Here is an 18,298-nt window from a genome sequence, read left to right on the forward strand (position 1 = left end):
AAACCCAATCCCGGCCTGGCATTAATAATTTAAGCCCGTCATATTCAGTGAATGTCTCACACAAGAGCGAACACACACACACACACACACTCTGGTGGGCTGCTTCACCCGGGCCAGGATCCAGATTTTTTGCACCTCGATGACATGCGCGCCCCAAATTCACACACACGCTCGCTCACAGACACACACATAAACACCACACCCAGTGTCCGGACACCGGGAGAGGAGTAAATGGTAGCACGAGCGCACAAAAGCTCAGCATCCCCCAACCAAAAAACCGGACGGCTTACCACATGAGTATTATTACACTGGTACACGGGGTGGCATGAATAAATAACGAATCCGTTTAATGTTGTACCCACCCCCATCGCCACGCCGGCTGCTGCTCGTCGCCTTCCGCGTTTTTGCCTCTTCCCTTTCAGCAACCAGCTCAGGTGCGTTTTTCGGTCGGTCGAATACGTTTGAGCTCTGGCATAAACAGCCCTGCGCCCAGCACGATCCATCCAGGCGGCGGTGGTGGTGGTGGAAAGCGAGAAAGGTTCCAACGATTCCCTCGCCCACACTGGAAAAGGAAAGCCGCCTGGCATGGCATGATGTGTCCTCTGCCTCACAGCGTGTGCAATGCCAGTTCGGGGTTCTCATTCGATTTCAACCGGGCGTGTAACACCAGAATGCGTAGAAATTTTCGGAGCTTAGACGGGTGACGTAAGCATACGGTGAGGCTAGGAATGTTTTGCTAGCGACATCGGGAAAAGCCACATACACGCGCGCACGGTACGACGCTAAGCTCTTCAATTTGTTTCGGTATCAAGAGTGTTTTGGTAAGCGAGTACATACACACGGTGAGATTGTGGGTAGGCGGGAGACATAATTATTCATAATTAAGGAATGAAGTTAGAAGTAATAAATTTCAAAACCGCGTACAAGAAGCTCATAATAAGCGAAGAGAGCTTTGGTAAAATAGAGAGGTGGCTTCAAGCCGTGGGCTCGTCCGGGATTTGAACCCGGGACCTCTCGCACCCTAAGCGAAAATCATACCCCTAGACCAACGAGCCCGTTGAGAGAGGAGGCGCTATGTACGCATAATAAACACTGGCTCGTACTCAATTCGTGTCACTGAACACTGCTCGACCAGTTGTGCACCGTTCGATGTACGCGTGTGCTTCAGCATCTTTTCGAGAGAGCGGAGCACTGCACGAAATGCGTCGGTGCGTGAGAGAGTGTGCGGCCGCGCGCGTACTCAAGAGAAGAGCGCGCCCGTGCGTTGTGGAATGCGTGTGCACAGTGTGCAAAACACATGTGAAATGGTGGACACATTTTATTATTTTTCCAGTATGTTTTGTTTCATTAATACTCTTTGCTTATTTGGGTCTATTTTAGGCATGGGCAAAACGATTCTTTTCACCGAACGCGAACGAACTAGTTCGCTCACCAAAAAGAACCGAACGCGAACGACGATTCTTTCGTTCTTTGTTTCATGAGGTTTTTATTCACAAAGAACGGTCGTTATCTTTTTCATTTACCCACCATAGACGCATACTGTAGCCAAAGAAGTACTCATTCTGCGGTTGAAACCAATAATTTAAAAACATTAAACACTTGGCTGTCTGTTCAACACAATCCATCGCAAAACCGACTAAAAACTAGCATGTAAAAAACTAATACGAGCAAAAATGTCTCCTGCATATATTGTACCCCATGCCTTATACACACTCAAGGATTCTAAAAAACAAAATTATTTAAATATGGATCAACATGATGAGCCAAACAATGACTAATCCGTTTGAACGGGCTCGATCTATTGAATTGTATAGGTATAATTTCCATACCAACAGAACACAGATCGAACACCAGTTCGAACGCGTTCGATGAATTCAGTTGTGTAGGTACGATTTATACACCAACAGAACACAGATCGAACACCAGTTCGAACGCGTTCGATTGAATTCAGTTGTGTAGGTACGATTTATACACCAACAGAACACAGATCGAACACCCGTTCGAACGCGTTCGATGAATTCAGTCGTATAGGTACGATTTCCACACCAACAGCACACGTATCGAACACTGCTGGACAAATTCGACGGCGTTCGAGGAATTGAGTTGTATAGGTACGATTTCAACACCAACAGGGTACATTTTGATCTCTGACGACCCGTTCGCACGGTGCGAAGAATGAGCGAGAAAGCAATATGATTTTGCACGTTTTATTGCCACATTTATATGTGCCGTCGAACACTGAACGGTGTAGTCAGTTTCTTCCAAAAGTCCTGGTCGTTCTTTTTGTTAAGAACCTCGTTCGTTCGTGCACTTTACCGAACTGTTCGAACGGTGCGATTCTCGTTCATTTTACACATGCCTAGTCTATTTAATTTCAAAATGAATTTCGCGTAGAAATGTTATAAATACACATATTAAATTCAACATTTTTGTCAAAAATAACGTTATTACCCGTATGTTTGATATTTGAATTGATTTTATTATTATTTCACTAACTACGATCGAAAAAACACTGCAGTAAAATGAGGTATATTATTGCTGTTTTACCGTCTTCCTGTAACCTTTCCTTTGACAAACGACTGGAGCTTGTTTATCATTTTAACGCGCATAGTTTCAACGCGACCAATATCTACTGGATCGCTGTAAAAATGTTCCAGCCCCACCAGTGAGTGAAAAATGATTCTACTCCGTTCCCGATTAAGCTGATTGTTGCGTTCCAGGAGCTTGTACAGCATTTCATATCCACCAATCGTCCCAAATGTTTGCCCATCCTCTTGCAGTGCTACGAAAAAATCTACCAACGAACCCACCACATCCGCATCCATCTGATACGTATCGTTTGTGAGCCGCGCCATATCGTACGTTCCATTTAGTGCTCGGTAGATTCGGGTCGCCTCCGCAATGTTGCCACTCTGAATGTACTCCACACACAGTGCCTCCTGTGCCTTCCGGCCCGCTTCCCTTTCCTGCTCCAGCAGACGCAGATTGTCGTTCAGCCGTCGTTTGAGCTGCTGCAAACTGTTGCGCAGCCGTTCGATCTCGGCCCGAAAGCGTTGCTCAACTTCGCGCTCCAGATTGTCCACACGCCGCATCAGATCGGTCAATTCCGACTCTTGCTGCGCCTTGAGCAGCTCGTACTGGTTGGCCGATATGGATGGCTTCTGCATAGAGCTGTAGCGAGTGAGCACATCTTGAATGGAGACCTTAAATTCGCCCAGCTTCCGGCTACATTCGTCCGTGGTGGTTTGTGTTGGGCTGCTGGGATTCCGATTGAGAGGGCGCTTGCGGGAAGATTTACGCCCCTCGATCAGCTTCGTCAGCTGCACCAACTCATCGATGTCGGTGTGCGATATTACGCACTCTTCGGAAGGTGCAAAGAACTGTCGCTTTACTCGGAGCGAGGCATAGCTGTCAACGAGCACCAACAACACTACGCAAAATAAAACTCCTTTGCACATGATTAACGAGTGACGATTTTATAGCGACTGAATCGATGCAGTTTTACGCTAGACTCATCTCGTCTTGATAATAGGCAGCGTCTTTATCAGCTGTACAGCATGAATTATGGTTAAACACATACTTGAAAGTATGAGTACATGTTTCATGTTATGTGAAACACATACAATATTATTGCGATGAGGTGGGTAATCGCCTTTCAGATTAAAAGGGAATTCCCCATTTAATGATAGAAGAAGATGAAGAAATTAAGACGAAGAAAATTATTACACATATCTGTATTAGCGTAGAGGGTAAATCAACTTCATACAGAAAAACAAGTATGAAATAAATTGAAGTGTCTTTTTTAATGCTACAACAAGCAATGGTATGAAATATATGGCATAGAACAATATTTTTTGCGATCTCAAGCTTTACTACCACAAAAAGTCATCATTTTTGACACCTAGATATCAATATTGTTATTGAGTTTTGTGATACTAACTTTACAAACGGGCCGGTATCGTAGTGCAGTCGTCAACTCGTACGACTTGACAACATGCCCGTTATGGGATCAAGTTCCGAATCGGAACCGTAGAACCGTAGGAAACAGTGGTGCATACACCCCATAGTGGTGCAGACAGGTCTTGATCAAAAACGGTTGTTTGTATCATGAAAGAAGAGGGGGAAGAATTTTACTAGCCAATTTCTTATGTGCACGTTGCCTAGTTGTATGAGTTCGCTATATCTAGATAAATGATTGTCATTTATTATTCATTATGTCAGGTTCATGTTGGTACACATGTACCAAAATTGTGTACCGATCACCATATTTAAACCTCAAACCCATTATCTGGCTTGAATATAGCACAATACAAATATTCCAATAATCATGACGTCATTAATTATCTTAGTTTTTAGAAAACCTCCAACAAAAAACACCAAAAATGTAAAAGTCTCCAATAAAAGTCCCAATTGTCCATCAAGCTGTTCCTCAAAGTATCCTTCAATCATTCAATAGTGGAATCAAATTTGACGAGATTCCAAATTCCATTTGAACCTGTTACTTTCCAACCGTATGATACAGAGCACAATTTTATCTTAAGGCTTTTTATGGCAAATGAAATATGTAATTCAATATAATTTTAAGGATCAAGAGTAAGTACTTACAGATTGATGAATTCGCTATCAGCATCAGCACGATGATCCACTTGTATATCCTCAACTGTTTGTAGCACTGGAAGTTATGATACCGATTCAGCATAATGATTTTCGATATCATTTTGATCATCTTGATCACGATGATCAGTATCTTCTTCATTGGGTTGTGCGATGCGCTAGGTCACTTCCACCGCGAGCAGCCCGTTTGCCAGCCGTTCCCACGGTGCCGCACGTTTTCGCAGGGATGATACGCCGTCGTTGTCGTTCTCGCTACTCGGATATGTGTCCTTATGGTTTGGGTTTCTGGTGTCCTGATCGCGCGATCGAGCGATCTTTTGCAACACTTGTGCAGCGTGTTCCACCTTTCGCCGATGTTGCTACCACAAAACCGGCGTTCCGGCAATGCGTACGCTAAGTCTTGTATCAGTTTCAATTCTCAATTCTTTGCTTCCCCGTGTATGGCTTGCAACAAGGGGTGTGGCACAGGTTTGTTGGTCCTTAATTCCTTCCGGCCGTGCACGGTGCGGGGTTTTCCAGTTCGGCTTTATGCTCGCAACAGTTTGCGCGTGGCCGCGTGCACACAGCACCCCCCAACGCTCAATAAACGCGTTGCCAGCGGGTTGGGATGCCTTCAGTTATTGCTGCACTGCAATCGAACCAACTGCTCGAGTGCGGTGAGGCATGTGTGCATCTTCGATTGTAACACGTTGTCGACGGCGTTTGTACAACACACTTGCCAGCCAATTCTACGGATACTATCTACGATCCCGGTTCGAATTCACACAACATGCTTGACTCGTTCGGTTCGAACGCTACTGGAAGCTGCTGGGAAAGCGTGTCCTGTAGCTCACTTTAGTAGCGATCAACATTATAACTGGCCGTTAGCTCGTTACGAGAGGGCAAAACAATCACCAGGCAAACGGATGCGACACATTCGAGCTGTTTTTTTCTCGTGCACCCTAGTAACACTAACGCTAGCGCCAGAATGTATGCAACGCGCGATACGTATGTCGTTTTATGACGGTGTAACGGGGTTGGTTTCCGCTTTTCTGTACAGTTCGATGGTTGTTTAATGGGCTTTCGTTCTAAACGGGGGACACGTCTCGTGCAAGGTTCGTCGGGTGCATGCACCACCTTAGCTCCGTGTGTTTGACACACGAAAATGCAGCTGTTTTTTCAGTACACGCGGTCTCGCGTGTCTAATTCGAGTTGATGTGATTCGCGCTCAGCGTAAGGATCTGCATCATATCTTTATCGCTATTGCTAACAATATTGTTTATAATTAGTTGTGTTAAGTATTACGATACGGTTTAATACTAGTATTAGTGTGTTAGTTTTACGGTAATTACTACTATTATTAATGTTCCAAAAACCCGATATTTATACTATGCGGAATGTGTCCTACTAATATCGCAGAGCGTCGACATCAAACGACATTAGCAGTCGATCGTTCCCTTTCTCGCCCCTTCTTTCAGCAAAGGGATGTGCGTGTCCGAATCCCACTATTTGTTTTTTTTTAATACTTTTGCTTCTCACAGAGAACTCGTCAAACCGGATGGAAGTATAGGTCGAGAAGAAGTGGCGAGCTAATTTGAACGTTTCCGGAAATCGGCAGCCGCCTATTGCTTGCGTTCCACAAACTCTCTGCCTCTTTCTCTCTTTTTCTCTCTCTCGCTCACACACACTTGTGTTTTGGGCAGCTTCCTGGTTTTCGATTTGTGCTTCACACTCAATTTCCCGCTTTCCGGTGGGCTGTTGCGCTGGAGTGGGACAGGAAGTACGGTGGTGCATTGGCAAAGGGTGATGATGATGATGATGAAAGCCTTCTCTGATTGGCACAAAGAGTGGAAATTTAAATTAAGCGGTTTCTCTCGCTCTCAATCTCCCCTTATCCCGTTTAGTGAAAATATCTTTTTGAAGTTTAATCGAGTGTTGATTGGAAAAGCTGCACCAAGAATGAGCGATTAGAAAATAGTGCCTTGAAGCAGGAAGTAAAGTATGCTCTAGTGGTGCTTCTACAATCCTTTTTTTCTATGCGTTAATTCTCGTTTACTACACGCACTCGTTTGCACGATTACGGCCTGCACTTCACCCCGATGGATCCGTGTTCCTTGGCCGTACGGAAGTCGATCGAAGAATGCAATAGAATTCTAGCGATAGCGCAACCGGCTCTCTTACGGGGTGCAATTTGGCAGCAGTTGTTGCGACAGTGCACCCGGCGATTGAAGATTGGTTGCCGACGCTGCTTGTCGACACCGGTGTGTCCACACACACGCGCTGCTGATGTACGGGCGGCGAATCGCTTTCAACTTTTCAACTTGGTGCGATTAATCACAACAACGGCGACGACGTTCGCAAATAGTCGCTTCCGGTGCAACCGTGTATTTGCACTTCCAGCGGTGGCGACGGCAATGCTGTTCGTGATGGCAGTTTTCATTTTTTCCCCCTTTCCGCGGGTCCGGAATGCGTTTCGCGAGCGTGTGCGAAGTGCCCAGACTACTCGTCCGCCTTGCCGTGGAACCGGACCGGAGTGAACGATCGCAGCGAGTGATCGGTCGGGCTTTCGGTGCTAATGGTGGCAACGTCGGTTCGATGCTGCGCTGCGGACATTCGTTTCGATGGCGTTACTGTACGACCGACGATGCTGTATTCACGCATTGTCAATGGAACGGCGTTTACTGAAAAGGAAAGAAAAGAGGTTGTTTTAAATAGGTTAGGTAATGAGGCTTTTATGGATATAGCTGAAGGTGCGGTAGGGTTAAAACAATTTGTATAATAAAGTATAGCAATTTTAAATAATAAAACGAAATGAATAAAAAAAAAATCATAAACAAAACAATGCAAAATTGCAGATCGTTAATTCCTCTCCAGAATAGTTCATGGTATTGTAACTGTTGTAGAACCTGTTCCAGTCCCCATTGATTGACTTGACCGACAACGGTTGTTGAGCCAAAAGAAGAAGGAGAATCTGTTCCTACTCCTGTCATTGTGTTTAATGATGTAATCATTCACTTCATTCAGAGATTTACTTTACTACTTTATTGACAAAATAATTTTGAAAACATTATGCCTAAAGCTTTTCTTTATTTGGATTTACATTATCACGGATTCGGTCGTATTATAGATGTCTATAAGTCTTTTTTGTGGAATTTGATTGCTAATGTTCATTCAATATTATATGCCACTAGCTGGCCCGGTAAACCTAGTTTTACCCCACATTTTATTAGTTGCCGATTAAGTATTTGAAGTTGCAAATTACTTATCCGGCACTACAACCGCTTTGCGGTCTTGGCCTGCCTCAGGAGTGTCCGAAACCGCTCACGGTCTCGCGCCTTCTGCCAGTCCGTTAAGTTACAAATATAGGTGTTTAAATTCACATTAAATTTTTTATTCATTTTATTTGTTTTCATGGATGTCATTGTCGTTAATTACTCAAATAATATGTTTAAGAACATAATTTGGAACAGTAAAACAGTGTAGAATTACGTTGATTGTTTTATTTACATGCAAATAATTACATACTTGTCACACACATATAACTACTATGAATCTCTAATGCAAATCTCGAAGCGCTAATGAATGGACGATATTTTTGGTTAATCTGTCTTTAGCTAGTATGTATAGATTGGAAGGTTTACCCACGCGAGAACATGCCACATATAATTGTCCATGCGAAAAACACGATGTTCGTAAGTCCAAACCGCAAACAGACATCGTTTGACCTTGGGATTTATTAATTGTCATTGCAAAAGCCAGCTTGATTGGAAATTGCACGCGCTTAAACTCAATTGTTGAATCAGTTGAGAACATTGGGATGCGTGGTAGCAGCACATTTTCATTAACAAATTTCCCATTTAGAATTGTTGCTTCTATAATATTTTTCTTTAATTTTTTAATTACCAGTCGCGTGCCATTACACAAACGTGGTGGATTCAAGTTTCTTAGCAGTATAACCGGTGATCCAACTTTTAATCTGAGTACATGTGGAGCCATGCCTGGTAAATTTAAAGAGTTCAATAACTCTGTCGGATAATTAACAGCTTCGTAGGAATCACAAACTGTATCAAATGATTTGTAGGAAACCAAATCACCAGGCAATGCATCTTGTATTTGGAAGTTTAATTCTTCGACGTCGACATTTTTTGCTGCAAGAATAGCTCTTTCTGCAAGCCACGATTGATGTACATATTGAGTTTGTAAATCGGGAAATATGCAATCTATGAGTGTCTGCTGGGAATCGACGACTGTACAAAAATTTGATGGCAATTTAATGCAACCAGTATCGCCATGGAAAGGAACTTTTCCGTTGCCAATATCTAACAGTTGATCAGAGAAAGTCATAGCTGATGAATCCTGAAGTATTTCAACGCGCATGTTTTTGCTAAGCTGTAGCTTTTGAAAATTATGCCATAATGGCGACAACTTCAAGCAAGCGTTGATCTCATCAGCATATGTTGATCGTGGAATCACTGGAAGTGTTTGCCTGAAATCACCCGATAGAAGTAGTAAAATACCTCCAAAGAGTTGATTGTTATTTCTTAAATCTTTGAGTGTTCTATTAAGTGCTTCCAGTGAATTTTTGTGAGCCATAGTACATTCATCCCATATGATAATTTTACAGTTTTGCAGAACTTTGGCCATAGACGATTGTTTTTTTATATTGCACACTGCAGCTGGGTTATTATGAATGTTCAACGGTAATTTAAATGCTGAATGCGCTGTTCTTCCTCCTTCTAATAATGTTGCTGCAATTCCAGATGATGCAACGGCTAACGCGATATCATTATTAGATCGTATTTTGGCAAGAATTAACGAAATTAGAAAAGTTTTTCCAGTGCCACCTGGGGCATCCAAGAAAAAGAGACCACCCTCTCCCTGTGATACTGCCAGCATGATTTGTTCGTAAATCATTGATTGTTCATCATTCAACAGTGGAACGTTGCGAGCAACAATGTCTTCCATTGCTGTAATATTGTATTGCAGTTCACGATTAACTTCAGTGTCCACTACATCAGATGCAGCTCGATTTGGTGAATTTAACCCAAAATGATGAAGGGATAAATTAGCAATGATAATACATAGATCTTCAATAGCGATCAATGCCTCATTATACATAGAATCGCTGTATGGCATCGTTGGGTCATTGTGGGACATCCTTATTCTATGCAGTATATCGTCAGCCATATAATCCTTGTAAGTTTCCCACAATGTGCTTGCTTGTACAGGAAAAGATGTAGTCAATACTATAGCAAAAAGAAGTCGTATCTGGGTTGCTGTACAATCAAGAGTAGCTTCAGCCATCATATCGTGCCAATGGTTTTCATTTTCGAGCAAGCCCAATGCAAGACATGCATCTTTATATGTTGAATGTTGTTGCCCATTTACTTTACGTATATTTTCAAACGATAAGGGGCCAATAACATTTACCAACAAAAGTCGTAGGTAGAAGCACTCTATCTGCTTTGGATTTATGGTATAAACACGGCCTAAGGTATTTGATTTAAACAGGCCAGGACATGCATCTACTGGTATGCCTTGTTTACGGGGCATCCATTGTTTTGTTTGATGCCATGTAAAAAACCGCGGTACTTCGGAATAGTGGAGAGTCCGAGCAAAGGCACCTAATACATCCGTACGGTTACATAGTTCAAAAAATGCAGTTAGTGTTGTTCTCGGTGGATTTGTAGCACGTTCAATTGCATTTTCCTCAGAAAAAAAAACGCGTTGACCGTTTTCGAGATGGACGGCTAAGTGAACTACAGCCGGATACCGTTCATGAATTTGAAAACCAAATATACGCCAGACGGCTTCATTGGAACTGATGTATCGACCAATTTGATAGCCCGTTATTTCGTCGTTGGTAATTGATCCAGCAGTATTTACTTCAGTATTTTGAATATTGAATACGGCCATATCGGAGCCTTTGTTGATGTATTTACAGATGTATTTGATGCTCTTCACCGAACTGCAGAATTCAACATTGATATGAGCGTTAAATGTTTTTGTTAAAAGTGGCGAATATGGCACAACCCATCGATTGTCAATATCAATGAATGAGTCTTGGTTGATTTTATGTGTGTAGGAATGCCCTCCGTTTTCAGTATTTCTTCTTCTATATATCGGATATCCATCGACATTAGTGATTGTCTCATTGGTGAATTGTTTAGGAAAACGTTTTGTACATTTTCCTTCTGCCATGCAAGGCGATAAAGAATTAAGAGCGCCGCATGGACCATGAATCATGTTGGTCGTAACAATATCAAAGAGTAGCTGATCTCTTGACGGATCGGGAATTTCCGCCGATATCAAGCTATCAATGTCCTCAGGACGTATTTTATCGACTAACCAAATTAAAATATGAGCATGAGGTAATCCTCTCTTTTGCCATTCAACTGAATACATCCAGCATTGTGTAGGTCCAAATACATCCATTTTTGTTATTAGGTTCATTAAAGATTTCAATTTTTGCTTGAACACTCGTGCTGTTATATCATGGCGGTGTGTTGCATTTTGTCCGGGCAATAGCAAACATGTAATCTCTTCCCACTTTGGATTACATGTGAAAGTGATGAATAAACATGGTCTTCCGTATTCCCGTACGAATGTCATTGCATCCTGTATATACTCTTGCATATGACGTGGACTACCCACATACGATGATGGTAGAATAACATTATTACCAATATCGGCACTGTTTACATCGCTCATAATAGCGTCTCGCAAATGGATATATTCTTCTGCTCGCAGTTTCTTTTGATTGTGACGTAGATATCGTAGTCTTTCGTTCTCTACCTTTGCATACATGTCAACAATAAATTGTTGGAATAGTTCACGACATCGAAGAATTAAGTTATCCTCGTTGCGTCTAACCATCAAACGATATGAATAAAAATCCATCGAGCTAACTTTTTTGTTTGTTTCGTTTCCTATAACAAAATGTATATAAAAAGAAACATACAGTTTGTAGAATAAAAATATGTTGCTGTTTTAGTAAGACATTACCTGTAATTGGATCCCGTTGTTTAATATTAATACAGTATCCGTCTTGCCCTTTCCAGAAGATGAGCGGATATTGGAGAGCATCATAGGAGCGATGTGTATCCGAAATGAACTCCAGATTGTTGTTCCTTCTTCGGATAACGATTTCTCGCGTAGACGTACGGTCGCCGACAACGATTCCAGCAACGTCATTCATGACAGGTGCATTGAATCTACGCACATGTTCTCCGGATGGGGTTTTATCCGGATTAATGACAATAGCATAATTATCACTTGTTAATTCGTGCATATGTGATTTAAAAGAATTCAATAAAACATTATGCTCATTCAAAAGGGCGTCCAATTCATAGACAATGCGTCTGGCACTGATCGAACTGAGGTTAGTGAAACTACAACGCGTATCTACACGATTGTTATCGTCACCACCCATGAAATAAATTTGTAAAAATTTAGGGGTAGTATTTGGCATTGGTAATAACGACCCTACTTTGTGGTAAACTTGGCCTTTAATTTTAAACGTAGAATTGAATATTTGACCATTTGAAGAAGCGTTGGAAACTATTTCTGTTGCTCCAAAAGAGGTCATTTGGAAACACGAATTGAATTTTCGGATGGATTTCAGAAACATGGCAGAATCAGAATCTGTACCTGTAAGTAAACCTTTCAACGGTTCCGGTGGTGTCTCAAGTGATGGCAAATAAACTTTTCCAGAAGCGCAACACATTCCAGCTGGCTCATGTTTGAATTTAAGTGCATGGCAGAAGCGACATTCCTGATCCATGGAGCCTATTAAAACTTTTGAATGGTTATAATATGCAATGTCAGGCTCGTATTGAAATGCAATTCGATGGAAGGAAGAATATGAAAAAGCTCGATGCTCTTGTTGTCGTTGTTGGTCATATGTTCTGCGGATGTTAGTTACGAACCGGCGCGTTTGTGCTCTTTCTAATCGTCGTTGTTGATTTCGCCCTATTCGATTGTGTTGTGACTGAGTTGCGCGTAACTGTGACATTCCTTCACGCACACTTAAATTGTCACGATCTATTTGATCAGATGTTCTTTCAGCTCTGCTCCTTCTCTTACTTGCTGCTGTATTCGTTCTTCGTCCTATATTCCGCCTTGCTGGCATTGTTTACTATAAAACGCCAATCAATGAAAAACAGAATTGTAAAGGAATAATGATATCAATAAAGGGATAGTAAGGTATTTTTGAAGGAACTTTATATTACATACGTGTTTTTTCCGATATATCGATTAAAATTTTTATGTTGTTACACAGTTTTGATACTCAAATTGCACAAACAAAAGTACTAACGTGAGTTTGCTTCTAAGCTCTCAAATGTCACTTGTATGCTAGAAAACTGCTACTCATTCAATATCCCCATGTACACATAAAGAGGCGCTCTGGCACCAATCAAACACGACATCGAACATGAAAAATGTATGGAATTTGACATGTTCGATTTGTTTGATATCAAATCGAACATATCAAATCCCATACATTTTGTATGTTCGATTGGTGCCAGAGCGCCGGGTAAGACCGCAGCCGAGCAGACCGAAAAAAAAAACACCATAACGAAAAATGTTGTTTACACTTGCGAGTTGAACATCAGTAACCAAACATGTTTATGTTACAATTGTTAAAGCAAGCATATTTGTTCGTTTTGGAACATCAAACAGCATATAGGACAAAGCGAAATAGCATGTATTTTTTAATTCATTATTCCCAAACTAAAGTACTCCATCTCTGTTTTGTCATTATGGATATTTGTGACAGCATCGTAAACCGCTAGGCATTTCACAGCGAGTGTAAACCGCACCTTACACCGAGTGTAAACCGCGCTTCACACCGACTGTCAAAGTGCTGTATACAACAACAACAATGATGTCCTTTGTATGGGAGTTAGAAAATTGCTAATAAATTAAGTTTAGTGCAACTTCTGAAAATGATGTGAGTCTTAAAACCTATTCTCATACCACCATAAGGTGTGTGCAAAGTTTCGTTGAAAATGATCCAGCCGTTTCGGAGTTTGCTCGAGACAAACACCGTGACACGAGATTTTTATATATATAGATAAAACCTTCATGCGAAGATAGTTCTAACTAATCTTACCTTTTTTGCAACAGTTTGCAGAATATCGTAAGACGGTATAGGTTCGTAAGAAGGTTTAGTTTCATGACTTCTTCTTCTTCTTCTTCTTTTGGCACAACAACCGCTGCCAGTGAAGGCCTGCCAGTGACTTATTGTTACCATAGCAGGATAGTCAAGTCCTACGTATGGGGACACGGTCTATTCGGGGCTTGAACCCTGACGGGCGTGTTGTTAAGGCGTTCGAGTTGACGACTGTACCACCAGACCGGCCCAAGTTTCATGACTAAAGGAGTGATTTTGTCTCCTGCGCACATGGTTTCCTACAATTTATTGACTGGTTCCAGTTTTTTTTTATTTATTTGTCTTGCAATTTATTCAGCGTTTTGCATACATATTGGAGCGTTCCTCGATTTACTAGAATTCTCCTAATGTAAATCAATATACACTCTTTCCCGGGTTACGTGAATAATGCTTCCCGGAGACATTCGCGTAACTCGGATTTTCGCGTAAGTCAAATATCACGTTTTGCAGCCAAAATACTCTTGTTTAACAATGATTTTATTCTGTCATTATTTCTGTCTTTCCAGTTATTTAAAAATTTTCGATAAATTGCAATTTATTTTTCATTTGACAATTGTTGGAGAAAGTTGTTCTGATTAGACATATAAACAGTCAAAAATAAAAATTTGCGTAACTCGAGTGTCACGTAACTCGAGAAAAGACTGAAATTAAGCCTAAAAAGCATGGGTTATGCCCAATAAATCCTGATAAAAGAAAACCAAAAAATTGGGAAATCACGTAAAATTAAACTCAAGTGGAGTAAAATTGAGTCAAGTTGAGTTAAACATGACTTAAGGGTAAATAACATATACTAACAAATAATCACTTGTGTATTTGTAATTACTATTAACTAACTAAAAATAAAAGCTACCGCCTTTTGGTGAGGTATTGTGATAATATAAAGACGGGCATACGAATAATCCCCTAAGTAGAACAGCATTGCCTCGACGTTATTTCCCTCAAAAAGATAAGTTCTGGACCTATTTTAACAACAAAGTTTAATAGTTTTAAGTGTAAAGAGATCTTAGTTTTGAAATAAATCTAAAATTTATCTCAAAACATCCGAAACATATTTCCTTTTATGCAACAATCGGGATTGGATTTAAGATTGCATAAAAAGAATTAAATATCATAGATTTTTCGTCCTCCTCCAGAAAACAGCAGCAGATAGTAAACGGTTACAAATTGTACTTTATAGAACGTGCTCGAAGGCTTCATTAAATAGCATCACCGGTGCAAAAGGCAGCCTGTCCACCAGCTCCTGACCCAACGTACAACACAGCACGGACAAAGTGCTCCACCGAGAGAGGGCAGCTTGACAAGACAAGCTCTGTCTATCCGTTGGAGGACTCTGCAGCAGTCGTAGGCAAGGTAACAACGAATTCTTTCCACTGTCTCGAGGGCAAAATCTAGGGCATGATGTTGAAAAATCGTTCAGCCATTGTTCAACATTCGAAAAGGCATTTTTCCTTCGACCAGCTCCCCCTACTTTTCCTTTTTTTTACCATCGCTTGATGGAACGATTCTTCGTTGGCTGTGTTCCGACATTGTTCGGTAGGAGAGGAAATGAGGAGAAGCTTCCCCTTTGTCGCTCTCTTCAGTTATGATACTGCTCAACCAGCGAAACTGTGGTGGGCATGGGCGTAAAGATACAGGGAATTGGGAGTTTTGGGAAGTTTACAACTTTCACTGTACCGATTGCTTTTCCTACCAGCAGGGTATACACAAAAAAGAAAGAACAGATTTCCTCAGAACAAGCACGACTGCAGCAGAGTGACAGCAGTTTTGGTAAGTAGTTTTATGTTGCTAGCCATACAATCACACACACACATACAATAGAGATTCTAGGATGCCCTCTTCTTTGTAGCTTCTTGCACGAGCCTCTCGACGAACCTCGACAACTATGTGTGGTCTTTGGTCGCAAATGGCCCCATTTTGGAACTCCACTGGCTGTCGCTTGCCCCCTGCATCCGCTCCAATCCGAGAATGGAAGGACATTTTATCATTGCCTTACCCTCGAAAGAATCCACACCAGACAGAAGGGTTTGAGGTTTTTGGGGTTTTTTTTTTGTGTGCAGTCAAGGAGCACTACCAGACGTTGAGGAGCATAGGGGAGGCCAAAACTGGAAGCAAAACTGTTCAAAAATGGATGATGATGATAATGTTCGTACGGTTCGGTTGCAAGTATCGTGTCAGCTTGCTTCAAGTGTGGCCACCGTATGCTGCACTTGGCCAGGCATGAAAACTGTGTCGAACGTTTGCCACCGAGCGGCCGTCTTCAAAATAAGACCACTATTTCGGCAAAACACTTTTAGCAGCGACACATCGTACCGGTGGCGTTGCACGAAAACCCGGGTCGGCAAAACAAAGGCAAACTTTGACACTCGGTGAAATTGGCTGGTTATGAGGAAAAACCACAGCTGAGCGGGTAAGGCAGGGAGGTGCAAAATCCGTGTTCGATACCAACTGTTACCATCGATCCGAAAATCCTATAAATAGACGCGATGGCACAAAAAAGCTTCTGTCCTTCTCCCCGTACCAAAACTTTGCTGGCTGGCTGATGAAAAGTCAGTCGGTTTTGTCGAAAACAATCGCAACCATTATTGGCCATAAATGGACCGCTGACCGGCCAATTGCTCGGCAAACTAGACTTTGCCCTTCCAGTGCCCTTCGTGCTAGTTTGAGGGTACGCTGTGGACGTGATTTTAAAACGAGCCCGGCAGAACAGTGATCGGAAGCTGTGCAATTTTGTAGAGAAATGTCTGCAAGGAGGTATGTCAGCCTCACCTGTCAATGAAATTGTTGCTGTCGGCAGAACGGCAGCACAACGGACGGTGTTGACGGTAATCGTGATTTTAAAATCATGCTTTATAAGACTCTCGGAAGCTTTAGTTCTTCGAGTGAAGGTTTTTTTTTCTGCAAAGGACTGTTGATTGGGCTTGATTTCTGGGCATAACTGGTTTCAGTAGCATAAATTGTCAAATAGACATAGTTGGAGCAAGGTATAGCTTCTAAATGATAATAAACAGTCGCTTTTTTGTCAATCCCATTTCAAGTAATTTTAAACATGTTCGTAAGATTATCTCAATATTATTCAAATTGCCACTTTATGAAAAAAGTTCACTAATCTATCAATCAAGCCTTTTATTTTTACAACCCATGAGCTGAAATTTTAGCCTGTCAGTGGAACAGTATTCATCATCCGGGTTGTATCCATAGGACAGTTACAGTCCGCCATTTAGAATTCCAGCAATTATGTAAAAAGAAAGATTCATATTTTAATGGGTTTCATTTCATGTTTTTCTGGCTGAAATGAGTTACAGTACTGTTATTTAACTTAAAATCGATAAAAACATTTTATCCTTTCTTGAAAGTTTTTTTAGTAGTGCAGGCTGATCACGGTAATCTAACACTGGGTTCCTCTATCCAACCCAACACTTTAAGCTTCATTTCCAATTTGTAAAATCCCAATACAGGCGGTACCCGGGATGCACGGTTAATGGGGACCGAAAACGGCCGCAAAATACCGCGTATCTCGAATTTCCGCGTAAGTCGAATCTCGTGATTTCCAGCTAAAATATCACAAATTTTCGTGTAATTTTGCAAGTAGGGGGCGGTTTTAGTCACTTTATGAATTATTTGATATGATTCTGACTGAATATAACTGTTTTAAACCTTTTGAAATAGTTTTGAACATTCGATCAAAACGGAAATTATTTGGCAATTTGCAATTGATGTGTCAAATCAGTACAATTTGCTCAAAGAATTGTCAAATTTAGAAAACCGCGTATCTCCGAATCCGCGTATAAGAGGTACCGTGTATCTCGGGGACCGCCTGTACAACATTATCAAATTTTCGTCGAACGTACACAAAGCAACCAATGAGAGATCATTCGAGTTTCCATTGCTATTGTTGAAATGTATTTTACGGGATTGAATTGTTTGCTTATGGTGTTGAGTTGACTAGACAAACCCTGTAATACCATAATAAATACTTAAATGTTCAAATATCTTTAAACAAACAGTTCCTACTTAGTAAATCGTTTGTGTTGTTTATCAACAGCAGGTGTATCTTGACATATGCGTTGTGACGAAGTGAGAGAGAGCGAGAGGGACAGGTACCGCCGCCGAAGCGAAAATGGGATAAAACAGCGAGAGTAGGACAAATTCATCCCAAAGGAGCATAGCGTGCAACGGATTAACCTGCTTAAATTAAGTGGAATGACCAGATTAAAATCAACCTATTTCTACCATCGCGTGCATTTTTTAATACATGAAAGTTTGAATTTCATTATCAAGTTTTCATTTTTTCCACTCCGCGAAAAAAAGAGCTTTGTTGTGAAACAATTTGTGAAAGAATAAATCTAAATAAATTGACTCTAGCAGTTATATTAATCTTAATTAAATCCATTATGATAAGTATTTAATAATTGTGCTATATGTCAAAGCACAACTTAAACAGTTTTATTCCAATCTGGAATAGAACCTATTGTACGAGTTTTAGATGTTTTACCGAGCCCAAATGCATATCACATAATTATATTTAATATT

The 18,298-nt window shown here is 41.2% G+C and overlaps 2 protein-coding genes and 1 non-coding gene across 3 annotated transcripts in view; all 3 read right to left on the reverse strand.

Annotated features, from left to right (window-relative positions):
• The window catches only part of LOC1275447 (neuronal acetylcholine receptor subunit alpha-7), a 104,193-nt gene that overhangs the window by 70,368 nt on the left and 15,527 nt on the right, over positions 1-18,298 (reverse strand). The window contains exon 3 of the mRNA XM_061653071.1: positions 4,606-7,274. Within this exon, the coding sequence (XP_061509055.1) occupies positions 4,606-4,756 (151 nt within the window). The 5' untranslated portion in view covers positions 4,757-7,274. The remainder of the gene's footprint in view (positions 1-4,605; positions 7,275-18,298) is intronic.
• Trnap-agg (transfer RNA proline (anticodon AGG)) lies at positions 984-1,055 on the reverse strand. The gene has a single exon. It is a non-coding gene; the product is annotated as a tRNA-Pro (tRNA).
• Positions 2,459-3,512, reverse strand: LOC133392674 (uncharacterized). Its single transcript, XM_061653072.1, has one exon. The coding sequence runs from the start codon at positions 3,456-3,458 to the stop codon at positions 2,544-2,546; it is 915 nt and encodes a 304-aa protein (XP_061509056.1). The 5' UTR covers positions 3,459-3,512; the 3' UTR covers positions 2,459-2,543.

This window comes from Anopheles gambiae, chromosome 3 (assembly GCF_943734735.2).
Source record: "Anopheles gambiae chromosome 3, idAnoGambNW_F1_1, whole genome shotgun sequence".
NCBI classification, from domain to species: Eukaryota; Metazoa; Arthropoda; class Insecta; order Diptera; family Culicidae; genus Anopheles; species Anopheles gambiae.